Source organism: Gymnoscopelus microlampas, assembly GCF_963454915.1.
Source record: "Gymnoscopelus microlampas genome assembly, chromosome: 15".
NCBI lineage: Eukaryota > Metazoa > Chordata > Actinopteri > Myctophiformes > Myctophidae > Gymnoscopelus > Gymnoscopelus microlampas.
The window spans coordinates 35,112,532-35,139,269 of NC_139952.1; the positions used below are offsets into that span (position 1 = coordinate 35,112,532).

Consider the following 26,738-nt stretch of genomic DNA (forward strand, 5'->3'; position numbering starts at 1 on the left):
TATATATATTTGCACACATTTTCACGATAAAAAAAAATAGCAGATCTACAAGCTGAGTTTGTATATCTGCTATTTTTGAATAGCCAAATAAATCTTAAAATGACACAGATGTGTTCCCGGTCTTAATGAATTAATGTACAAGTGTTAATGTACGTGCTTATACTGTAACAGTATGTATGTGCCGGTCTCTCCTCTCTTGTGACTGTCCTAACCTGTCTCCATGTTGAGGAGCAGCTCTCTGCAGTGCTCCTGGGCCTCCATGGCGTCTCTCTCTAGATCACGCAGCTCGGCCGGTGGGAACAGAGAGCTGTCTCTACTGTCGGCCAGGAAGTCGGCCATGTGGTTCTCCAAGTGCTCCAGGGCCTGCTCGCGCTCCGACTGAGGTTGGGAACGCACCTGCCGGGTGGGGAGGAGGAGGGAGGGAGGTGAGGAGGAGGAGGAGGGAAAAGGAAAGAACAGGAGAGTTTAGCTTTCTTGTCTTGTTTACTTGTTCTGCACAATCTGCAGTGCTTTAACTGAACAGGTGTTAATAGAACAGAACAGAATCAAATAAGAAATAATACAACATAAAACTAGAACAGAACAGAATATAATAGAAAAGAATGGAGAAAAAAAAATAGAACAAAAACTAGAACAGAATGAAAACTAGAATAGAATGTAATAGAATAGGGGCTCAGGAGGTAGAGCGGCCGCTTGGGAAACGGAAGGTTCCCAGTTCGATCCCGGGCTCCCCCAGAGTTAGTGTTGAAGTGTCCTTGAGCAAGCCACTGAACCCCTAACTGCTCCCAATGTGCCTTGCATGATTTCCTCTGCCGTCTGTGTGTGAATGTAACACATAAGAACAGAAAGATGATGGAAAAGAACACACACACACAAACAGTGAGTGTTACCGTTTCCAGGTTCCACGCAGAGACAGTCCTGATGTCTTTAAGGAGGTAGTGCCAGGACACAACACTCTTCATGTTGACATGGAGCTGATGCCACAGAGACATGACCTTCTGGTACAACTGCTCCATCCTACACACACACACACACACACACACACACACACACACACACAGGGAATACTAGTTAATAAATGCATCTCTTATGCGAGCGTGTGTGCACGCGAGTGTGTGTGTGTTCCTTCTCATATGAGTGTGTTCAATATGGCACAAATTATTGGGGAGAATGTTTTAAACCAAAAGAAAAGGAAGCGCTGCCTGGGTTCAATCACAGTGGCTCAAAACAGGTGCTCTTCAGTGGAACAGGTATAGGAATAGAAGCAAAGGAACCCAAAGTTCTGCTTGTGGTGAGGCAGACTGTAGGGAAAAAATACTGAGGGCTGAGGCACTCAGTCTTCAGGTGAAAAAAATATATAATTTATTTTGCAGATAAGCAAGGCAGCAGCTGACCAGCTGAAGGTCAGCTGTTGCCTTGCTCATCTGCAAAATAAATTATATATTTTTTGTCTAAATGATCTGTCTAAACTTGTAAAAAGAAAAGTATGAGGCACTTCCTTTTCATCTACACAGCATCCTGTGTGTGTGTGTGTGCGTGCGTTTGTGCGTGCGCACTGTACCTGCTGGCCGCATCGATGGCCTCCTGGTTTGGAGGGGGAACAGTGAAACACACTGAGGGAACCATGGCTTCGTTCCCAGTCGTACTGATCACCTTCCACTTAGTCCTCTGGGAGTTGTCTTCCAGGACACACTCCTCCCCACTACTTATGGTGATCTGAGACACAGAGAGGTGGCGGGCAGGGGAAGCACATAGGGCAGGAGAGCAAAGAGGAGGGATGGGGCAATGAAGGGATGGAGGGAGAGATACAGTAGAGGCACAGTAATGGAGAGGGGTGATGGGGGGGGGGAGATGATGGAGGGGTGAATGGATAGAGTGAGAAAGGGTTGTGGGAAGGATGGAGGGAGGTCAGGAAAGTGAGACGGGTGGAAAGCGAAAAGGAGGGATGGAGATGTAAAGACAACGTGAACATGACAGCACGGCAGTGTTACAGTATGTGATGGAGAAGTCAGTCCGCAATGGCGAGTTATGGGAACCATAGAAGAAGACGTTACAGGAAAGATGGCCGACAGGACAAAGGGAAATATAAGGGGGGTGGAAAGAACGCCAGAGAAAGGGAATCAAAGGGAGAGGGGGAAAAGAAGGGAGGGGAGAAGAAAATGAGCAAAACAAAAACTGATATTGACAACTCATGACGCAAAACACAAAATGCAAAACACTCATGGGCTTACATGAGGTTAGTGAAAGCGCCAAAATGCTAAATGAATAATCACTGAATCCAGCGCAAGGATTCAAGAGCTACTTCACATCTATAAACAAGAAAGCACTTGTTATTTTGACAGCTCTACAAACTAAACACCTACATGTATTCAAATTCGTTAGCGGGCCATTGTTGACTCATTAAACCAACAATGTGGAAAAATAATGACAGAATTGTCATCATCAAACATGTCCCCAGCCAAGGGACAATAACATAGAGGAGTTTTAGGTTTAAAGACCTGGCATAAAAATACATTCAGAACTAATACGGCGGGCAAAGCAGTGGCTAAGGGGAAGACGTTTAGCGTCACACATACAGTCACATATATGCGCTGTGTAAATGACTGCCCCCAACCCGCCACCCCCTCTCACCCCATCCCCTGCACACACACACACATCAACACGTTAATGTTGCAAAACAGAATGGACATTAAAGCTTAAAGCTTAGACTAAAATTGTCTTACTGACTGAATGACTCTGGGTGACTTTAACTGTTAAATTCAGTTCAGTAAATGTTTGCTGCTTGCTTCTACCAACTGATCTCAGGCCAAGTGTGTCCAGTTGTCAGATATCTTAGAGTAAAGGCTAATTTATAACATATTGTAAAATAATGACCATATAAATTATACATTTTCAACTGACAAATGTATAATTTATATGCTGATGCAAAACACGTCATTCGCCTTAAATCAGCTTTAAGAACCATACCAGTCTAAACATGTTATTGTACACAAACATGGACCATTTTGCTGTCAACTGCTTCATTAGTCATTATAAAATGCAACCGAACTTACAGTAGCATACCTGAATAATTTAGTAAATGTCAGACATTTTAATCGTGTCCATAAATCTATCTTTTCTCCAGGGGCTATTTTAGGCTAGACTTTTCAAATCAATTTGTACCTTAAGATGCATTGGAATGTAATACAAATAAATAAATAAGGCAGAATAAAATTTGGCGTTGGATCACAAATTTCAAGTATGTTTCTAGTCCCTCCAAATAGATCTTCATACCGTACAGAAACAAAGATGAAAACAGTATGTAGAAAAGTAGTAGAAAACGGTATGCTTTGGGAAATGGTCTGCAGTAATGTTAAGTAGTAGTCCATAAGCTAAACATGCCAGGCCACCGGTATGGTCCTTTAAGACGAGGGTTAAGTCATAGGATTTATTTTTTATTAATGTCTGTATTATAGCAGTGTGCTGCAGCGATGTCACCTTAATATTAATTATTAGTAGTGATTAAAGTGAGCTTTACTTTAAGACACATGACAACAGATATCTTCACCCACAATAACCAAAAAACATCACATCAGAAAACTGATCAGAGTTCAGCTGACAAAAGCAGGAGCAAGCAGGGTTGTGCGGTGTGTGTGCGGTGTAGGAGCTGATCTGAGGTGAGAGAGAGAGAACGTAGGCAGCTATACCTGAACGTTTGTCTTGCCAGCCCAGCCGACAGACGAGAGGAGGAGGAGGAGGGAGAGGAGGGAGTGAGAGGAAGACATGAGGGCATGGAGAGAATGGAGGAGGACGAGAAGATTGGAAAGGAAAGGAAAGAATATTAACTTTGTGAAAACTGTAAAGTGCAAGTTTGTCCTCAAGTTCAGTGAAGGACAACAGACAGAGTGCACTGCAGAGGGCTGGCACGCACACACACACACACACACGCAAATGGACACACACACACACACACACACACACACACACACACACACACACACACACACACACAGTACACCCCTTCCACTGCTCTGACAGTGTGTGGGTGTTTCAATTCCACATCTATAAGTGGTGACGACAAAAAAAGTGAGATTGAAATGGGAGCTCTTTGCACAGCACAATTTAGAGTGTTAATTTAACTCTGTAAAGTGAACCTTATGGATCAGTTTTTACACTTTCCGGGTTAAATTAATACTCTGAATTTAGCTGTGTGTGGCAGCTAATCCACGTTCCTCCATCACCTGTCTATGACAATACGCCTCAGTGAGCAGGGCAGCCACCCGGCTGTCCATGCCACGCTAGCCTGACACACACACACACACACACACACACACACACACACACACACACACACACACACACACACACACACACACACACACACACACACACACACACACACACACACACACACACACACACACACACACACACACACACACACACACACACACAGGGGTACAGGTTGGATGTATAATTGAAAAGCTGTCTAAGTCCCTGAGGGCATCAAAGCAGAAGGAGAGGGAGAAAGTGTTTGTGTGCGTGTGCCTGCGTGCGTGTGTGTGAATGAAAGAGAGAGCGAGAAAGATAGTGCAGGTACAATATTCATCCACATTGAGCCTGAATTATACTGTACTTTGTCGTATGATGGGCACCAGTGTCGCATGCCGAAAATAGAATGCAACACGTGAGCATGTAGTTCTGCTATTTTCGGCGCGCGACACCATCATGTGATGGAGTGTAAATTAACCATTAGAGAGAAAGAGACACGTTTACAGTATGTGAGTGCTGTGTTTGAGGGGGGTCAACATGATCAAAAGCAGATGGCAAATGGATTTTTCTTCTTGTCATGAATCATTTCTTTACTTTGAAGTGTTAACCCTGTCCAGCCCTATGTTAACATTCACTACTGTACTGCTGTCTTCATAGAAAAAAAAAAGAAAAAAGAACCCAATCAATAAATAGCACTGCAGTGATTGATATACAGTAGCATTAAGGACAATAGGGAAAACAATCATGTTTCATTATAACTGTGCAGTAATCCTCACACTCGTTCAGGTTCCTCAGCAGTACATTTGTCTGAGATCTGCTATTCATAATTGGCGCTCGAACGGTATGAAACCCTTGCACCATTTGAGCTGAAAACCTCACCCTTCAGCAGAGGCAATTTAGACCGAGCAAAACAGTTTGAGTCATATACTGTATGTCTAAACTGCTACTGAAACCTCTCATGGAAAACCAGGGGTGTATTGGTGGGGTATATTTTGGCAGAACGCTATTTTGATAACGTCACGCACGCGCGCATCACGCACGTTTTATTTTACCTTAAAGTAGGAAACATGTTTGTATAGGAAATGACTCGTTTTTAGCTTAGTTTTAGTCTTTTTTAAATTGTGAAAAGAATTCAAGGAATGCCTTGAATTATAGGAGCTGAAACTAGTTTTTGAATGAAGTTATATATATATATATGAAGTTTTGAATGAGTAGGCTATCTTTCTCTTCTTCGACGGTGGCTGAGGCATTGTTGCGTGCAGATAGTATACATACTGGCAGCAGTGGCTACAGTAGCCATAATGCTGTGTTGCTTACCGTGTAGCCCCTATGCGAGGTTATGCAAAGTAGCCATTTGGGTTCTTGGCTGTGGCTCACGAATCGAGGTAGGTGGCCGCGCTCTAGCCATAGACTAGCATGCACGCGCATGCACATCCGTACCGTGCCGTACCTGTGCGTGCACATGAAAATATATTGCCCCCAGTGCCCCCCACGCCGTGGTGTCATGTGAAGCGATCAAAACACCCCTGTGGAACACCAAGGCCCTCTCAATAGAGCAAAACAATATATTTTACAACCAATCCCAGCTGAATACTGGTCAGGGATTACAGAGGAAGTGGATGTCAGAGAGGATATGATGGTTGGAGAGGGCCAGATCAACAGAATGGTACTGTACTGTCAAACTGGTAATGAGTGTTCATGTTTTACAACCTGGGGTGGACCTGGTACTCACAGAGACATTTACATGTATATACTTATAGGAGGTTGTTTGAAATCCAATTTGACTTAAAATTGCATTCCGTAATGTTTATGCCATAACCAGGTCTGCCGCATGAGAGACAATTTCTACCACTCATCCAAGAGGGAATCCCCCACTTGGCCAGGGACATATTGTGCACATGAGCTTCAGGTAGTACCACTTGTCAACCAGTAGGTGTCCTACTTGACTCTGTGGTCAAAAATATATGTCAATGGAAGTTTAGGAAGACCACAGCAAATGTGCTAGTTATAATGTATTAATATTGTCTACCATACAGATAGGTAACGAAATTATGTTTTATTCATTCTCCATTGCAACTTCAAATTACATTGAGGAAAGTGAGAGTGATTATTGCAGTCACTCTCTGGCAGTAGCCAAGCTGTCTTGGCACTCACTGTCCTGTCGCACATGAACAACAACCATCAAGGTCAGCTTGCCTTTATGACGTGTGTTTGATAGATGCAACCAGATCACGTACAGTCGGTCACATGACATAACCTATTTGCAAAGATGATCCATGATATGGATGTAGAAATTTGGCACACGGGTCAAATTTGTCCTCCAAGGCTACTCCAGGTTGCAAAACATACCAACCTCCTACCTTCATGAACACTGTATGTCTGTTGGCTGTGTGCTGTGTGCTGGGTACCATACCTCTATCTGCCTGTAGTCGCAGATGGCTTTGATGGGTGTGGTTGTTCCCACAGGACACTCTGCGCTGCGGGGGCGGAGCTGGACCACCGTCTTGGCCCGCCCCACCAGGCTGGCCACCGAGCTGCGGTATTCTATCAACTGCTCCTTCTCCTCCTATCAGGGGGGAGTAAGATGATGATCACTGGTTCAATCATAAAGCAGACAATTTTGGCTACTGTGTTTTCACATTCCTGTGTGTGTGTGGTGGGGGGGGGGGACTGGTGGTCGATGAGGCTGTCAATCAATGTATGATTGAAGAAAACAAGTGAAAGTATATTCTGATATTCAATCATTGCTATAGATTTTGTTCAGTAATTGGGTCTCCCCATCTCTCCAGGTCTTTAGTTAAAGGTCAGATACCAATATTGTCTAATAGGAGAGAGAACTCCACTAAGTTTCAGTTTTGTAGTGTTCCAGTTTCAATTTTGTCAGCTAATTTCTTCATTTAATCACTTCCAGTTTGACTTGTTTATCCTGTATGAGTTCTAAACTGAAAATGTATTTTCTGTTTACTTAAGAGCAGGCAGGAGAGACGAGGACACCCCAGTTACTGAACAAACGATTGCAACGATTGCTTTTGGAATATAGAGTAATTTAAGAATTAAAGATGTTTTAAATTAGTCAGATCATTATCCTATTGTCATTACCAGTCATGAACTATGTTAGTAACTGACTTGAATAAATTGTCAGTCCTATGAAACGACAACCATTAGCTAGAATAGTGCATTGCTTGAATTATTTCTTCATGTAACAAATATGCCCAAATGCTGGAACTGAGAGTAGTGTTTTCCTGGATTGCTGATTGGGACATAGCGCTAAAAAGCATACAATGAATAAATGCCTTGCTTTGAGTCATTAATGTTTAATCACTTGTACCCTGCACGGACCCCAATCACACATCTCATTATGTTTCTTTCTAGCACCATGGTTCATAATACAGCACAGGTTGTGGAAAATTACAACTAGCCCATTAGCCTGTGGCCCCAGAGGTGATTTCCTGACTCAACGGCAAGTGTCACAGTAGCTTGGGCGCACAGCAATATAACATCATCCTGACATGCAGAATTGCATTTCATTTATTTCTACCGTGTCCTCCTCACATGACAGAGACTAATTAAGGATTATTTAGAGAGAGAAGAGAGAGGAAGCGAAAGACGTCAAGTAAACAGAAAGGTAATTCCAGAGTGAGAGAGAAAGACAGTGTATGAACGAGTGTATTAGCGAGATATTAGACTATTGTTAATAAAGTTACACCCCCAAAGGGAATTTAACAAGCCAGTGGCAATAACACTGATCTAATATGAGCTGCAGTTACACCCATACAACAAACGTGTGGCAACAGTGATGTAATGGTTAGCGAATAGGTAAGTAAACTGTAAATTATTTTTATTGACAGTTATTTTCATCAGTACTACACACATAAAATCATATGAGATTGTATGTGTGTAGTACTGTATATGAGCTTATGACAAAGAAGTTGGGTACGTCAGTTCAGGTGGATTAAAGCCTAATTTGTAGGGATGCTATGGTATGCCAAAGTATACATTAGGCTTTGGCCTCTTCTACAGTCAGTGGGAAGGTTATTCTCTAATGCTCATGATGTTTAATGACAAGAACATTCTATTTACTGTGCCCTTCCCTCGGGATTGCACTGAAGTCTAAACGCAAGTCTTTGTCAAACCTGTGTAGAACACCAGTACATTTTCAAGATCAACGATAGACTAGAGAGGATTAGAGATGCAACTGTACGCTGAAGTTAAAATGGGTGTAATACCCCTTCATTAATTTCCTCTTGGTCTATTAGAGTCTTTTGATGGTTGGTTATCGTCGAGGCATCTGCCGGCCTCCTGTCAAATGTCTTTATGAGTTTGAGCACACCCAACTGGATGTTCATTAAGTGTTGTTGGGAAATGTACAACCAATGAAAGCAGATGAAAAAACAAACTCGGACACAAACACAGAGAACACACAGACAAACGGAGATCAAGGAGACAAATGCTCAATCACAAATATCAACATGCACGCAAGCATGTGGATTTGCACACACATGCATGGAGCCTGATTATTTTTTTTTGGACAACAACCACAGACAATATAAAGACGTGCACACAAACTTCCTCATTACCTGGGAGGTTATGGCTACTAATCAGTTACTCAGGACCGTGGAGCAAAGCACCATCTGCTCTGTATCAGAGTGTGTGTGTGTGTGTGTGTGTGTGTGTGTGTGTGTGTGTGTGTGTGTGTGTGTGTGTGTGTGTGTGTGTGTGTGTGTGTGTGTGTGCACGCGCACATTCATGTGAGAACTAGGTGTGAATGTGGCAGACTCAACAGCTTTGCCACAGGAGGCATGATTCAGCAACATCCCTCTCAAATAGATGTGACCTCACTGCATCATGTGGCAGAACTGCAGGCGTACAGCTGCATTAACCCAGCACAACAACAACGCCAGGTAGTTATGGGGTCAACGCCCATGCATGAGCTACTTCTGTGTTAAAAACTTAAACCCTATATGCTTCCTATTCCTATTTATTCCTAGGTACTGTACGCTTCATGTACTTAAGGATGATAGTACTATAGGACTAGGGTTGAAAAAGGCTGCAGCTGTTTAAGTTCCAGTCTATTCCTAATATAGGAATACAATACTGTCATTATTATCAAAACTCCAGTTGGACAGGGATGAAAGGGAAAGGCAGTATTTTCTGGTCCGAAGGGGAGGGTAAATTACTTTTACTGCTTCACCCAGCGAATGGCTGATCTGGTGGCTCAGATGAGCGCATGAAAGGGAGTTGTTAGGGGTCAAGTGTCTCGCTCAGGGACACTTTGACACAGACTGGGAAAGCAGAGAGTCAAACTGGCGACCTTCCGATTCGCACTCAGCTACGACTGCCACAAATTGAAGGTAATTGTGTTAGTTGTGCTTGAGTGCGTTGTACACATGCTATTATCACAAGCGAGTCTCGCCTATTAGCTATTTAGACCAAACACAGAGCTTTCAGAGTTTTCCCTCAAGAGATAAGGCCCAGAAGAAGAAGGACTCATACCATAGAGTCTTGTAGCAGGTCCTCCAGTTTGCCCAGTCGGCTGTTCTTGTCACAGGTGTACTGTCTCTTGATGGAGTCCTGGAGCTGGCGCAGGTACGACTCACAGTCCCGCGAGTCATTCATGAACTGTCATAAAGAGAGAAAACAGTGACTGTTAATAAAAGAAAATCATCGTTCTCAGCCTACAGGATTGTGACTTGCATGAGGGTTCTGATGACATCAGAGACCAAAAAAATACTTTAATGGTAGAATATACTACATTATGAGCACAATTGGAGTCCCACTGCTGAGCCAATGGAAAATCATGATGTGTCAGATGGTTTTGCTGAATAACCAATGACAGTGGACGTTACCTGGAAGTAGGCGCCGTTGTCTTTAAGGTGTTGTTCCACACATACACACAGCTCACGCACCCACTGCCACTGTGTCTGCAGGGCGGCACTGTACGCCTGGAAAGAAATAAAGGCCAATGAGAACAGATGTCTAAAAGGTGTGTTTGAGTATATGCTTCAACCCCAGGCTTGAAGGAAGTAGGTATGTAATTACTTATTTATGTATTTCTTTTTCCAAATGTATTTCTTCATAATGCCAATTCCCTGATTTCCCCCACACACTTGCGTAATCCTTCTTTTCACCTGCCAGCGAGGAGCTTCAGCAGGAGGACACAGCACATGCGGAGGAACACCCTATTCCTCAGAGTTCAACACCTCTGCTGGCACCCTGACCAACTTGTAGGAGTCGCCAGCACCGCGTCAAAGAAAACCCTCCCTTGCCGACTTACCTCCCACAAACACGGCCAATTGTGTTCTTTGGAACATCCGGCCCAACCGGATGCACCGCAGAGGAATCAAACATCTAGTCTCTGCGGTGGAACTTAACCCCTGTCCGTACAATTTATATAAATCTCAATAGACAAGACAACAGGTCGGAATGACAAATGGAAATGCTGTGTTTGAGGCATTACTGTATATACCACACACGACTCATTCTGACCAATCTAATAACAGCAAATGACTCAGGAGGAAGAGGTGGCTGCTCGGTAACCGTACCTCCACAGTCTGTTTTGCCGGGTGGTTCTCCAGACACAGCCGGTCGGCCGTTTCCTGGAGCGAACGCATCACATCCTGTTTGTCGTCCAAGTCTGACCTCATTTCCTGGGTAGAGGAGAGATGGAGAGGGCTGTTAGAGAGGAGGGCTGGGGTTCTCGAACAGAACGTTTGCATTTGTTTGTGTATCACAATTGTGGGTGAATTTGAAAACATTCAGCCTGATTGATACTTTGTTGTGCGCCAGTGTAGTGCTGCAGCATTTTCGGCGCACGACGGCATCGTGCAACGAGTATAAATAAAGCATTACTGTTAGAATTCACAGGGAATTCTGATACAGTATGAGTCAGTAGAACACCTTTTTGACTGCATTTCAATTCGTGCGCTGTGTGTGTGTGCGTGTGCGTGTGTACACCACTCACGGTGTACATGTCTCTCTTGGCGAGGATGTTAGTGTTGTGATGGCTCCAGTCATAGCTGATCTCCTCCTCCTCTCTCTCGTTGAGCCAGATGAGCTCCTCTGTGCAGTGAGACACAAACTCCTGCAGGCTCTCCAGGCTCCGCAGGCGCCACGACGAATGTTCCTACGACAACAAGACAAACAATCACCGTCATCACACCGAACAGCAGGGGAGAGAAGGACAGCGGGTGAGAGAAATTAAAAACAACAAGATGTTAGCATTTCTGCTTGGTCTATTTTTATACTTTCAGAGTTAAATGAACACCCCTGAATTTTCTGTGTACTCATCTAGATATATCTTATATTTAAGTATATTCCTATTAACTGGCTTAGTGCAAGACAGAACTGGACAGAGTGAGACAGGACACGGGAGAGAAAGATGGGAGTGTAAAAAAAAGCAGGTAAAAGGAGAGTACATTTTTATGGTCCCTGAGGGGTCCTTTGGTACAATTAAAGTCTTGTAAAAATGTCACCAATACTGGCCATTTCATTGTACATTAAGTGTTTGCCTGAGGCTTTAAGCAAGACCTAATTCAGCGGCTGAATTACTACCAGCTACATTACAAGGAGCAAAATAGCAAGGAGTGCAAAGAGTCAAAGACACATGGAGACTGACAAGAGACGGAACAAGATACTTCTGTGTCCCTACAAAGGGACATAAGTGTCCCTACAAAGGGACATAGAGAGAGAGAGAGAGAGAGAGAGAGAGAGGGGGAGGGGGAGAGGGAGGGAGGGAGAGAGGGAGAGAGGGAGATAGGGAGAGAGGGAGGGAGAGAGAGAGAGAGAGAGAGAGAGAGAGAGAGAGAGAGAGAGAGAGAGAATAAAGGAAAGAAAAGCAGGTGCATAATGACATGTATTTAGCATAAACCTCCCTGCCTCCCTGGCTCCTTCACACATAACAGGATCAATTAAGAATGGGGGTGAACTAGGGGTACACACACACACAAAGAGACACAATACAAAAATATCACATGCACACACTGAATGGCAGTCTGCATTAACATACAGTAGTGTGAAGTGGACCAAATCATAGCCAGTGTAAAAAGGTAACACACGCACGCATGCATGCAAAAGACACACATACACACACTGACCAGTAGTTTGTAGTACTGGTGTTCCAGCTTGGCCAGGGTTTCTGAGTAACTGCTCTTGAAGTTAGGAGACACTTTAGCCTAGAGGACAGGAAAGCAAACACAGTTCTTAACAAACACAGCTCTCTGCACAACACTCTACGTGTGTGTGTGTGTGTGTGTGTGTGTGTGTGTGTGTGTGTGTGTGTGTGTGTGTGTACCTCATAGTTACGGGCTTCCTGTATGCTGCCCATGAGCTCCTCCACAGCGGTGTGGATGGTGTTCTGCTCCGTCAGGTTGCTCTCTACAGAGGGCAGGTCTGCCCCCCACTCAGCCCCCTCCAACAAGTCCTGAACACACACACACACACACACACACACACACACACACACACACACACACACACACACACACACACACACACACACACACACACACACACACACACACACACACACACACACACACACACACACACACACACACAGAGAATACATTAAGCTTGATTTATACTTTATATATATATATACGATCTATGCATTGTGAGCTTGTAGATCGGTAATTTTCGGCATGCCACACTGTCGTACGACAACGCAAAATTAAGCATTAGGCTTAACTCTCCATGAACCTGCTTTTATTTATTTATGTGTCTGGTCCATTCTTCCCTAAAGTGTATGGATGCCATTCCTAACCCTTGCCTCTATGGATCCCTCCCTTCACCTCTTCTATCCCTCCCGTCCCATTCAATCTATCCATAATTTTACTCCCGCCGGGCACCTCAGTCTCACCTGCGTCTCCTCCACCCATCCCAGTAATTCGTAGATGAACCTCAGGCTGCCTTCGTCCTCCGATGACGACATGGCCACCAGCTGGGAGCGGGCCGTGGGTCTGCGGAGCAGGGCGGCCCCCGCGGCGCCCACGACACCCACGGCGCCCAGTAGGGTCTGCCCCAGGGAGAGGCCTCCATCGGTGGGCCGCTGGCCCGTTCTCTGCTCCCCCACCACCATGGTCCCCAGCGCCTGGGAGAAGTGACCCTTCCTGTAGACGCTGGAGCACTGGAGCCTCAGGGAGACCAGCTCCTCTTGTAGACAGGACACTCTGTAGGAGGAGAGCGTTCTGTCACTGGGTAGTACTGTTGATCGTAGTTTGCATTATGCCAAGGATACAGTGATCACACTTGCAGCCTTATGGTCAAAAACAAGATTAAGATCCCCAATAAGGGTAAGGGATTGGAAAGATTATGTACTGTATACAGTATGTACGTGTATGTTATCTACATATTCTATAACTATAATAATACTCTATAAATACAATATGTCTGTTGGTGTGATGTTTTGGTGCCCTTTTCTCCACATACTGTATACTCTTTTCTGTTCTCTCTCCCCAGTTTAATCGTACATTTAGGGAACATGCAATACCTCCCAGTTCCCTGCTGAACAGGCATGTACTAGCGCAGTGACAAGGACACAATCCCCTGTCGGCTTCCCTACCTACAAAAACAGTCAATTGTGCTCATTGGAGGACGCGGTCAAGGCAAGAGCACTGTGGAGGAAACAAACGCCAGTCTACACAGTGGTGGGTGAATACTTTACTGTGTCACCCGGATACCAAGGACTGAATCCCACCAAAGGCCTTGTTTGTGAAAATCTTGTTTGTGAATAAGACGCTCAAGACCATTGACCTCTTTCACCCCATACAGGACATCCGTACAGTCTATCTGTCTGTCTCACCTGAAAGCCAGCTGGTCCACCTGGTAGTACTTCTCGTCTCGGAGGACGCTGAGGTCTGTGTTGAGCTGTCTGAGCAGGGACTCACAGTCCTGCAGGTAGCACGCCAGCTCTCTCTCACACTGCACGCCCTCGCCACTCTCCATACGAGACATATCCTGAGTGAATGGATTGATGCATCATGCATCCATTAGTGACTGATCCCTTGAAAACGGATTTATTTTTATTTTTATGAGTTGGAAGGAATTATTTGATGCCCACGACTGTTGTTTGTCTTAACTTGTGTATCTAATTGACCCACTCCCAGATTCACACTGTTGTAGACTGTTGGGTTTAATCGGGCATGAAATTAAGTTTGAATCCTCATTTAGATGAATTGAATTCATATTATTATAGCACATTTGGGGCATTTACGCTCTAACAAAGCATTAACATAAACATCTACTCCTTGATGTTTGCGTTCATTTTAATGTGTCTTCTGTCTTGTACATAACCTGTATGTAAAGTATGTGTTTCTGTTGTTCAGTGAGCCTTGCAGTGAGACAAACATCCCATTTGGAAAACATTATAATGACATTTCATTTCCATAAAGCCTACGTACTTGAAGTGGGCCTAATGTGTGCAAAGCCAAATGATATGCAGCAGTCTTTGTTTGTAATATGTAGTGAGTCATTGAGAAAATGCATGCAAGGGAGAGGAGATAGAAGCCGTTCTCACAGCTGCTAGTGAGTGAGTGAGTGAGTGAGTAAACTGGTTCAATACTCACAGCCTGTAGTGTGTTCTTAGCCAAGGTGAGTTTCTCTTCACAGTCCAGAGCCAAGTTCTGAACCTTATTAGCCATCTGAAGTAGAAGCTCCAACCTGAACACACACACACACACACACACACACACACACACACACACACACACACAAACAAACGTTGATTTCTTTCCGCACTTTGTTGTTGTTGTAATATTCCCCATATGTGATTGTTACCTAACAGTCATTTAAGCACTATCGTTAACCTCACACTCAACATTAACCTGAAAAGAAAGTTTTCACAGGCTGTGTGTGTGTGTGTGTGTGTGTGTGTGTGTGTGTGTGTGTGTGTGTGTGTGTGTGTGTGTGTGTGTGTGTGTGTGTGTGTGTGTGTGTGTGTGTGTGTGTGTGTGTGTGTACCTCTCCACGGCAGGTCTCAGAGCCTTCTCTCTGTCCAGCATCTCCAGGATCAGTTTCCCCCACTCCTCCTCAAGGTCATTAGGATGCAGTCCCTGAGGAAGCTTGATACGACCAAACTCTATCCATACCTACGTACACACACAAATAATGACATATTTGTATGCAGAACTAATTGTACAATTGCATAATAAGCACAACAGAGCTACATACAGACATGAATGCAGACACAGAGAGACAGACACACACACAGACAGACAGACGCACATACACACTATATGACCTCTAAATAGCTCAAATTACCTGGGATTCATACATTGACTTATGATCCATATACTGTACACACAATTAATATATGCCAAACATGCTATTATACCAAACTGAAAAGGCAAATTGAATATTATAATTCAACTGCCCAAAACCGACCCGACACACACACACAAAATTGGATTATGCAAAGAAAAAAAAAATGAGCGTCATTGCTCCATGCATACACACAAAGGCCCAGTTATATGCGATGATTAAATGTTTCTGTGATTTAATGTCTGTTCCCAAAGAAACATTCTCACACCAACAACCTGCCGGGAAACAGCTGAGGATAATAATAACTACTGTATTATTAGCACCATCATGGTCATGGCTCTGGGCTTGTCACACAATCAGCTATTGATACAAACAACAACTACAGTATACAGTACTGTAGCTGTAGGACAATGATGTTCAACCACAGTCACTGCTGATAAATACCCATGACACACTGCAAGCCCTGCGCATGGTGTTTGTGTGGCGCCAAACCCCAGGTTAGCTTTTATTCAAACCTTTACCTCCCCCCACTGTCCCCTTTTTCACCTCTTCTCCTTCTTTCCTCCTGGCCCCTTCCCTCATCCATCCATTCATTCATTCATTCAATACTCCCTCCCTCATCTATTTATTGGTTTCCTTCCTCCTTAACCTACCTCCAGTACTTTGTAGAGGTGCTCCACGTGACTCTTCTCCATCTCCTTGGCAGGGATCTCGGTTTCTTTGAAATGGACGTACTCGTTGTAAAGTGCCTGAGGGGGTGATGGAGGAAAAGGGGGAGAGAGATGAGGGTATGGAGAGAGAGAGTGTGACAGGGAGAGAGAGACAGACAGAGAGGGCGGAAGAATTAAGGAAATAAATAATAGGGAGGTGTAAGAGAGAGCGATAGAGAGGTTATTGATGCACAGGGTCAATATTACCCTGGACATATCGTTTAAGTTCAAACAGAAAATCATTAGCCGTTACTGTAGCTAAAAGCTTTGTAATCACAACGCCCCACCCTGGGAGACCATGGCCTTTTACCGTCCTCAAATCAGAGAGAAAACCTGGACTGATTCGTTTCATGTTCTCACATGCTACACGTGGCAAATTATGAATTCAAATGCATTATTGAATGATCTTAGGAGAATGTCTGACGACAGTATTGAATATTGGTGATTGCATCTCCCAACCATCATCGGTAGCTTCTGCCCGAACAAATACTAATGGAGTCCCCCGCCCCCTGAATATGAAGAAAGAGCAAAATGGCTGCCATGTGTACAGTACAGTATATGGTCAATTCTTGGCCTTTTGTTTCTCTCCAGTTACAAAACCATAACAGTAGGTAACCGTTAGACGCAGTTAGACTATGACAGCATTCCTTCCGTCATGCCCCCTATCGCACTTCACAAGCCTTCTTCTCTGTCTCTCACCTTGAGCTCCACAGGGTTTTGTGGGAAGTTCTTGTTGGCCATGAGGGCTGTGTGCTGCCGACTCCACTGGAGCAGAGTGGAGAACCTGGACTGGTACTCTAACCACCGCTGATCCACCTCCTGTGAGGAAGGAGAGAGAGAGAGAGAGAGACAAGAGAGGGGAATAAAAAGAGGGAGAGATTGAACAGGGAAAGAGGGGGGCGAGGTAGAAAGGAGGACAAAGAATGCAAATGTGATCTACTGATATGTCTGTGGTCCGTCACGCCTGACAAATTCATGCATGTAAAATGTAGCAAATTGTCCCAGCTTGCATCACATGTCCAACAGCTATTCCATTATAATATAGTTAAGACTGCTGCTCAGAGTTGATGATATTCACTGGCAGTGTGAATATGTAACGCGTTTACATACATTATTGGTTTATTCAATTGCCAATAGGCTTAAATATACAATTTAAAAAGCATACAATTTGCCTGAAAAATTCCCATTGTTAGCACTGGAATCTACAGCACTATAATAATGGCTGTTTTGCATTTGGCAGATGTGCTACATCAAATAAATATTCGCACATGCAGCGTTGTTTGATATTCAAGATATGCGGTGTATTCCTTTTTGTCTCCACTCCAGACTGAACTGTGAACTCGGACGATGGGAGCAGAAAGGAGCAGTCAAACGTGAGTGGAAGATGAATGTGAAAAAAATAAAATAATAATAATGTAGTATGTATGCAACAAACCATAGAACGGTAGTGAATAGAATACAAAACCCACACGGGACTGGCACTTTGTGTGCATTGAATAGCGGTGCATTACAATGAAAGCAGAAGAGAAAAACGGAATGTTGTGTAGGAAAATGAATAAGTGCAAAAGAGGATGAATGTGAAGGATGAATGCATTGGGGTGGACTGTGGCGTACATGTGCAGCGATGCCCTCTCCTCCCTCTGGGATCTTGGGGAAGGCATCATAGATGGAGGAGACGTAGGTGATGACCGACTTCTCATCTGGAGAAGGAACGTCCACATCTGACGGACACATAGAGAGAGAGAGAGAGAGAGAGAGAGAGAGAGAGACACATGGAATGAGAGAGGAGGAGGGCGAAACAAGAGTAAAACAGAGATGTACTGTAATTGAATCAGGATTATTATTGGTTGCAGAGATGATCATTTATTGGATAGAAGGCACTCTGTGTTCTTGCTGCTTGTAGCTAAGTCACTGTGTTATTTATTACCCTTTAATAAAGCGAAAGCCGAGTGGTTAGGGCGTGTACCACATGGGCTTTAATGCCTGACAGCTAGTCCCCGGTTCGATTCCTGGCCCAGCCGGACCATTTTCTGCTTGTCACTACCCTGCTCTCACTTGTGTTATTAAAATGATTATTATTATAATAATAAAGTGATGTCCTGGTGTGGCGATAACTGCAACGGTAGTACATCATCGAAAGCTGGTCGGTGGGCGCTCAATGTTGGAGCTCAATGTTACACATGAGCAAGGAAACAAGGTGACCTATGATCAATATGTGATCAACGTGATTCAGGGCATACATAATGAATGAGCCTATGTGGCAAACTGTAGCTAGAGTGAACACACAGTGACAGAGACTGAGAACAGGAGCAAAGGAGGAGAGAGGAGAAAAATAGAAGGGAGCGGTCACATAGTCAGTTAACCACTTGAGCCCTATAAGTTCTTTGTTGTTGTATGACGTAAAGCGAAAATATCCAATCTACATGATCACAACATGAGTTTGTAGATCGGCTACTCTAGCTATTTTTTAAAATGTTAAATTAAAACATATTTTTTAAATATGCTTTTTATTAGCATTTTTGGAAATGTTTTGGATTTTTATTGCAAGGCTTTCTTATTATTATTATCATCATCATCCTTTTTTTCCTGCCTATAATGACAGGCTCAAAATAGGGACGCCAGGTTGGAAGTGGTTAAAATTACTATCTATGTGTGGGGGATACCGTGGACAGCAAGTCACTAGAGCCACTAGATAACGATGTTAAGCCCCTGTAAGCTGTCCTACACTAATGTAGATGATCAGAGGATAAGTGTCTCACATCAAAGGGTGTTTCAACGGTGAGAAAATGACTTTGACAACATATTAAATGCATAATCTTGTCTGCAGCCAGCCTTAGTGTCCATCCCTTTGGGATAAAAACCCCTCCTGTTCTCTGAACCCGATTATGTGCTTTCATTTCCCTCCCACGCCTTGTGACCCTATCTGACTGACACGTTTACTCTCTTTCCTGTTTAAAGCCATGCCTTGCTTTTTTTCATGACAAAGTAAGTTGGTACTGTAAGATAACGATATGCTGTCTTATTCTGCTATTCTGTATTTATGAACTACTGGATATAAGCAACAGGCCAAATGTAAAATAAATGTACTGTAAAACCAGCCACCGATAGCATCGGCCAAACCGATATATCAATCGGGCTCTAATTCTATCTCAGCAGTTAATCAGCCAATCAGTTGGTCAGCCAGCCAGCCAACCCAAGCCAGTCATCCAGGCATCCAGTCAGTCTCACCCTCAGCGTCCAGTAGTCTGGTTACTCCTAGCGACTCAGCGATCTCGAACGCCTGCTCCAGGTTGTCACGGTTACTCTGCCGAGACACCACCTCCATGTCAATCAGGTCTGGCCTGGAGAACATAGAGAAGCATAGAGGTCAGCTTCAGGGTCTGTCTGTGTGTGTGTGTGTGTGTGTGTGTGTGTGTGTGTGTGTGTGTGTGTGTGTGTGTGTGTGTGTGTGTGTGTGTGTGTGTGTGTGTGTGTGTGTGTGTGTGTGTGTCAGTCCATCCTCCAACCTTTATCCATGTTGAAGTGTGTGTGGGTGTGTCTACATTTATCTGTGGAGCAAGGCATTTAATACACTGTGTGTGTGTGTGTGTGTGTGTGTGTGTGTGTGTGTGTGTGTGTGTGTGTGTGTGTGTGTGTGTGTGTGTGTGTGTGTGTGTGTGTGTGTGTGTGTGTGTGTGGGCGTGCGTACCTGTATCTGTGCAGCAGGGCGTTGAACATGCGTCCATTGCTCCAGCAGGAGGTGAAGTTTGTACAGCGGAGGCCGGGGTAGCCCTCTGTTGCCTGTTGGCTCCATAGCAACAACTTCTCTTTGGCAGTCAGATCCCCTGACTCCCCACTCACATAGATCTCTGAAATCTGGAGAGAGAGAGACAGACATATTCAAAGTCAAATATCTGCAGCTGAGTTCACACACACACACACACACACACACACACACACACACACACACACACACACACACACACACACACACACACACACACACACACACACACACACACACACACACACACACACACACACACACACACACACACACACACAGAATAGAATATGGGGGAACAGAATATGGGGAATTCAGCCCAACCACAAAACATGTGCGCCAAACCAATCTTGTCACATCACTATTATTATGTAGGTAATACTATCTGAACATCAATCATAGTAATAAAACTAAACTGCAAAATGTGGTGAAACCTTTGCCAATGCACGCACGCGCACGCACACACAGTGAGTTTGCAGAAACAGCCTGTCACCGGTGTTGTATGAGTCAGACAGAACCTCAACAAAGAGGCTTTGGGTTTTTTGATTAAAGCTGTCGTCTGTCTTCACAGCTCTCATCTGTCAAATAAATAACAACCCTTTACCATTGTGTGTGTGTGTGTGTGTGTGTGTGTGTGTGTGTGTGTGTGTGTGTGTGTGTGTGTGTGTGTGTGTGTGTGTGTGTGTGTGTGTGTGTGTGTGTGTGTGTGTGTGTTCACTGGGAGCCTTACTACATGGGAAGTGTGTGTGTGTGTTGTGTGGCAAGAGTTTGCCATGTTTTCATCCATAGTTGTGTGTGTGTTTGAGAGAGGGAGAGTGCATTGTGTGTTTACTTGTGAGTGTGGATCAATATTCTTCCGCTCCATCATTATTCTTCCAACAGTCTAGCCGTCTCATTAGCTAGTTTTCTCACAATCTCTCCATCATCCCTCTCTCCCCTCCGGTCTCCCTTCCTTTGATCTGTCTCCTTCGTTTTCTTTAGTCCTTATTCATCTGTTCAGATCCTGACAACTGACTCTCATCCTTCTTTCCTTCTCTCCTGACCACTGAAGCGCTATAGGCCTATACTCCATCATAGTCATGGTTGACCGTCATGGTCAACCAAACAGACACTGACCTAAACGTAATTACATTTTTTTCCCATTAACCTGTTAAAACCGGGAAAGCATCTGTGTCATTTTATATTTTAGCTATATACAACAACAGACGCTTTTCAGAAAACTCTTAGGATTTAGAACATTAGAACAGCTTGCAGATCTGCTATTTTTGAACATTTTAGAAAAATATGTGAATGAGGGAAAAGGTGTTTTTATACAAATCTGCTCTTCTGGGGGGTCCCTGGCACACAACATCAGATCGGGGGGGTCAAATACATATCATTTTGGGGGTCATTGGCACGAAAACGTTTTTGAAGGTATTTCTAGAATCAGCCTCAGGTCATGGGTTATAAATGGGTTGAACTACAGGACCAGTGGACCATCTCGTCTCCACCTCACCCTGTCTGTTCCTCTCTTTAATTCCATATATCCACTGTCACAAAGTCAGGCTGACATTTATGTGCAGTAACTGGTGGCACCAGGCCCTTGTTGCTGTGATCAGTATTCCTCTGTCATTCCCTCGTTCCCTTTTCTTGTGTTTTGTACTCCTCCTTCTCCCGCTCCCTTTGTCTATCTGTGTGTATGTGTGTGTGTGTGTGTGTGTGTGTGTGTGTGTGTGTGTGTGTGTGTGTGTGTGTGTGTGTGTGTGTGTGGTGTGTGTGTGTGTGTGTGTGTGTCTGTGTCTTTGTTGTTAAAATTACAGTATGTAAGTCTGGTATATACCCAGGGGACTGCAGTAACAGCCAAAAGACAGACAGAGGGAGAGGAGACAAGAGTAGTGAGGCTGTCTTCGCAGGACAGAAGGAAAGTATAGTGTGGGTAGGAGCCGGCAGCATGCTATCTATGGGTGGTATGAGCTTCCTACCAGTAGGGATGATTAGAGGAGAGGTCATACAGTATAAGACGCTGAGCCCTATAGAGTCTGGCACAGTTCCCTGAGACCGTGACTATCCACTGTAGCCTACACTGCAGGCCACATACACCCCAACGTCCATATGGCCTGACAGGATACATGCAGGATGCAACCAACTGCCTATAAATGGATCACTGGCTATGGCACTGCTACTGCTGCTGCTGCTACAGTATGTGGTTTGAATAGAAATGTATGAGCAGGCACCCTGCTGGACTGGCTTTCCTTAGCGTGTTGTACGTGTCCGTGCATTGCACCTCAGACCTCATTCTTCTCACTAATGATGATGGAGTATCACCAGTAAACCCCAGGAATCAGCTAAACATTCATAAGTCGCTTCTAACCTCACCTTCAGTGATAGCTTATCATCAACCATTTGATGTTGCGCTCGGCTAGCATACTATACTGAAAAATATACCTGCAGAGATAGTCAGACCAAGTCAATGAGATACCTACTGTAGTAACACCCATATTGTCACTTCATTCATCTGGTACAATGTGCAGGAATTTGGTAATATTGTTGCAGAAACATAAAAAGCTACAGTAACACAGTTAAGCTCTTGGTCCAAGTTTAAAGTGGGAACATCTTAGTCTTAGTTTGGGTAGGTATATTTAAAGCGAAGAGACCATGTCATCTCGCAGAGCCAAGTGTGCTGGCTCAAACACTTGACATTGCACAGAAGAAACCACCAGCTATGCAAGGACATCAAACATACTAATTTGCAGCCAGACTGAATGAGTGATTATGGGATACACAGACAAAAGATGTGGACTGCCTCACAGTTCACAGAGACAATAAGGGGACGTGTGGGACAAATATAATGTCCCTAAAGACTGTCATCAAACTGTCTGTGTCCACGGTAGCATATTTTTGGAAATAGTATCATAGACTCGCTGAACTAAATATAAGAAATGCTACTTTAACCACTTTAAGCCCCATGTACTTCATCATACGACGAAAAGCAAAGATCCCATCTACTGTACAAGCTCACAACGCAACGTGTTGTGAGCTTGTAGATCGCCTATTTTCACTATTTAAAAAATAAATAGATGCACTAGCTGCCCCCACCTCCCCGGCTCAGGGGATGAACCAGCGCCTTTTAGAAACATGTCCCCTTTGAAGTCACTGCAGGAGAGAAAGAGAGGGAGGGTGGGAGGAGACGATAACAGAAAATGGAGGATTGGCTGGTGGGGGCGGTTAAGAGAAGAGAAGGGAGATTAAAGCGATGGAACAGATGGATGTACAGAATACTTCAAGAGGGAAGAAGCATGGGATTCTTATCAGAACAAACACAGCCACATAATGACATTTCCGTTGTCACTGCACTTTGCACCCTGGCATTCGGCTGAGATTCTTAACTTATTTTATTCTCCTGAGTTATTTGCATTTTCATCTTAGCTCTTTTGCACACTGTTGAGGGAAGCGGAGACTGCAAGAATTTCAATGACTGCGATGTTGCCGTCAGCTGTACATCATTTGCATGTTTATGAATAAGCACCTTGAACCTTAATTGTAACAACTCGTTGTACACTGGCATTTGACTGAGATTAACTCTTTTTCGATTCTTGTATTTGGAGCAGCTTGGTACGAATGGTACGTACTCTACATACAGCGAGTACAGTATTGGACTCTCCATATCAGAAATCAAACCAGCAACCACTAGACATCCTGACCTCCTTTCCTGTACCTGCCTGTCAACACAGCTGTCAAGAGAGTGATAGATGGTTGGACGGATAGGCTAACAGATAATATATGGATGGATGGATCAATGGATGGATGGGTTGATAGATCATAGATAGATGGATGGGTCGATGCATTTCAGATGTACTGTAGCTGTGTGTCTGATATCCCCTTGAGACTCAACCCACCAGCCATAACGTTGATGAATGCGCATTTCAAATCCCTAATTATTCAAATGAGGGTCTTCACTGTACACACACCATGCCTGACATGTACATACATCTGTCTCAACACACACACACGCGCACACACACACCAAGAGCTACACTGTAAGCACACAATTTCACATGTTCATACATCTTTCTCATGACAGACGTGCATGGCACGCACGCAAACACATTACAAAAAAACATAATAAACTATCGATATTGATCACTGCTGCCCGGTGCAAACACTCCTAAAGAGGGGTCTCTGTGGACCTGATAAGTACAGATAGGTATGGCTCAGTGTGTGTGCATGTTATTATGTGCCCTTACTTTCACATGACTCAGCAGCGAGGGCTACCGTAAATGAGACATGAAACAGTAATGGAAGCTGACATGACGTCACATTCTATGTACTGCATAGCACTATCATTCTGTACTGTAGGAGCTCTCTGACACACACTGGCAGATGGTGTTGCTGTCCGCATTAACTCATCATCACGCCTTGCATTACTATCACAGTGGCTCCTGTAACCTGTTTCAAATGTTAACTAAGGGCTAGAGATGAGCCTTGACTCAAAGGCTGTCTCTCTCAATCGTGTGGCTGGCAGATAAATGTGAAATAGGGCTCTGAGCCTCATCTAGGAGGGAAATAATGAGTAATGCAGAGAGAGAAAGAGAGAGAGGAGTAGAGAGGAGTAGAGAGAGAGAGAGAGAGAGAGAGAGAGAGAGAGAGAGAGAGAGAGAGAGAGAGAGAGAGCAGAATGAGGTGGGTTGAAAGAGGGGGCAGAGAAAGGGAGGAAGGGTGACGGTATTGAGGGAAATAGTAAATGGAAGAGGTTAGTAGCGAGGAAGGAAGGGAATGAGGGGAAAAGGAGGGTACGGACTACGGAGGCACAAGAAGAGCTGTGGATGTGGGAGGAAAGGAAGAGAGGAAGTAAGGAGAGAGGGCTGGGAGGGAGATAGGAGCCAAGTAAATGGAGCAAGAGGGAGAGAGCGAGAGAGAGATGGAGTCCTGTGTTGTGTTGATTAGGCTCAGGGGACAGCAGCAGGAAGGATGGAGAGAGAGAGGGTGCCTTCTGCAGGGCTGATAACAGCCTGGACACGCGAACACACACACACACACACACACACACACACACACACACACACACAGTAATCCTTCAATAGCGTAGATACGATGTGTACAAAAACAAAACTTCAGAGACCTTCCTACGCACCTAACAGCATTCATATACGTATGCTTAACACACACGCGCGCACGTGTGCAGCTAAACTATTCTTACCATATTCCAATCCACCTTTCTACAATGGCAGGATAAGAGAGGCAGATAGAGGGAGGAATAGTAATGGAAAGAGGGAGATTCAGGTAAGTAAATTAAGCTTGATTTAGAGAGAGAGAGACTGAAAGGGGGGAGGCAAAAGGAGAGACAGACAGAGAGAGACCAGACCTGCGGCAGGAGTCTCACAGGTGCGAGTTGTTGTGGCGACAGCGGGCTCTCCATCATGTCTCCATCCAGTCTCTCTGAGGAGCTGCTGGTCAGCCCTCCCCAGTCAGTCTGACTTGGAGTGGTGCCCCCCGTCTCCGGGGAGGTCAGCGGCAGGTCGCTGCCATACCCCGACTCCAGCAAGGAGGACCCCGGTACCATCAGGGCCGCCATGTCCAGGCCGGGCCCCTGTGGCACCGCGGTTTCGTGACTTCCCCTCAGGTTAAAGGACACCAGGGTGTTGCTGGTGCCGGTGTCCATTTTGGCTCGCCTGCTATCCTCTTCAGAGAGCCGGACTTTGAGGATGTTGCCGGTGACGGGGGACAGGGCGGGGTGGAGGGCGTGTACGTCCACGTCACTGTCGTTCTCTCCTCTATACACCGGGGGGAGCCGAAGTCGCTGGGGTACACCGTCCGCACCACGCACAGTTTACCATCCACCTCGCGGATGTGGACCACACCTTTGTGGTCCCTGTCCGGAGGGGCGCTTGCCTCCTCTAATGTCCCCTCTGTCCCCCCTCTGCGACCTGCTTTTTTCACCCTCACTCCGTCCTCCCTTGGTGCTACCGCCTCTCGTGGGCCCTGCCTCTTTTTCTCCTTCTTCGGTCGGAGGATCCATGGTTTCTCCAGGACACCCTGGACCTTCTCTCTGACCCGGCAGACCCTCCCCCCACCCGGGGTGGTGCTGCCTGGGGCTGATGTCGTGGTCCCGGCCTGAGGGGAGGCGGTGATGGTTTGGCCGGGGAGGCTGGAAACGTCTACCGAAGCACTGACCGTATCCTCCTCCCCCGGGAGGCAGAAGACTCCCCGCCAGGCCGGGCTGGGTTTGGGGGAAGATTCGAGAGTCCTGCTGCCTATGCGGAGGCCCATACCGGGGGCCATAGCGTCCAAGGCACTTGTATTACTGGGCAGCAGAAGTTTGGAATGACCTGACTGAGTATCGGCCAGCTTGGCTCCAGCTGCTGTCACCTTCTCCTCTTCCTCCTCGTCCTCTTCGTCCCTTTCTTCAGGCTCCTGGCTCCTCAGCGGTTCACTCTCCTCCTGCTCTCCCGTCTCTTTTTTGTTCTTCTTCCCTCTGCGCTTCCGTTTGAAGCGAAGGCGCCTTTTTGGCGAAAGGGGCGGGTCTCCAGCGAGCCCTGTCTCTCGAGGAGGTCTGACACAACCCATAGAAGACCCCATGTCTCTGACCCACCTGGAGAGAAAGTGAGGGTCCTATTCAAAGTTAAAGTAAAGTAACTGATGCAAAGTATTGGTCAGTCAATCCATCAGCGAAGGCAATGTAAGGCTTGTTGATGTGTGCACGTCTATTCCAGGCGTGGGAGCGGCCCGTTTTTTTCTTTTCTCAATCCAACACAAGACGGAAGTTCAAGGGAAATATTCAG

The 26,738-nt window shown here is 45.1% G+C and overlaps 1 protein-coding gene and 1 pseudogene across 12 annotated transcripts in view; both read right to left on the reverse strand.

Annotated features, from left to right (window-relative positions):
- macf1a (microtubule actin crosslinking factor 1a) overlaps positions 1-26,738 on the reverse strand; it is a 290,975-nt gene that overhangs the window by 123,658 nt on the left and 140,579 nt on the right. For all 11 annotated transcript variants that reach the window (XM_084080015.1, XM_084080014.1, XM_084080018.1 and 8 more), the window contains 19 exons: positions 19,906-20,072; positions 19,446-19,558; positions 17,832-17,938; positions 16,917-17,036; positions 16,161-16,256; positions 15,208-15,335; positions 14,814-14,907; positions 14,051-14,205; positions 13,109-13,418; positions 12,542-12,670; positions 12,345-12,422; positions 11,213-11,374; positions 10,794-10,898; positions 10,098-10,193; positions 9,745-9,870; positions 6,665-6,817; positions 1,562-1,716; positions 891-1,017; positions 213-396 (listed from right to left, as the gene is read on the reverse strand). In XM_084080015.1, the coding sequence (XP_083936141.1) occupies positions 213-396; positions 891-1,017; positions 1,562-1,716; positions 6,665-6,817; positions 9,745-9,870; positions 10,098-10,193; positions 10,794-10,898; positions 11,213-11,374; positions 12,345-12,422; positions 12,542-12,670; positions 13,109-13,418; positions 14,051-14,205; positions 14,814-14,907; positions 15,208-15,335; positions 16,161-16,256; positions 16,917-17,036; positions 17,832-17,938; positions 19,446-19,558; positions 19,906-20,072 (2,605 nt within the window). The remainder of the gene's footprint in view (positions 1-212; positions 397-890; positions 1,018-1,561; positions 1,717-6,664; positions 6,818-9,744; positions 9,871-10,097; positions 10,194-10,793; positions 10,899-11,212; positions 11,375-12,344; positions 12,423-12,541; positions 12,671-13,108; positions 13,419-14,050; positions 14,206-14,813; positions 14,908-15,207; positions 15,336-16,160; positions 16,257-16,916; positions 17,037-17,831; positions 17,939-19,445; positions 19,559-19,905; positions 20,073-26,738) is intronic.
- LOC311061206 lies at positions 24,711-26,321 on the reverse strand (annotated as a pseudogene). Its single transcript has 2 exons — positions 25,322-26,321; positions 24,711-24,776 (listed from the first exon to the last, which is right to left on the reverse strand). The product of its transcript is annotated as an uncharacterized misc_RNA (transcript).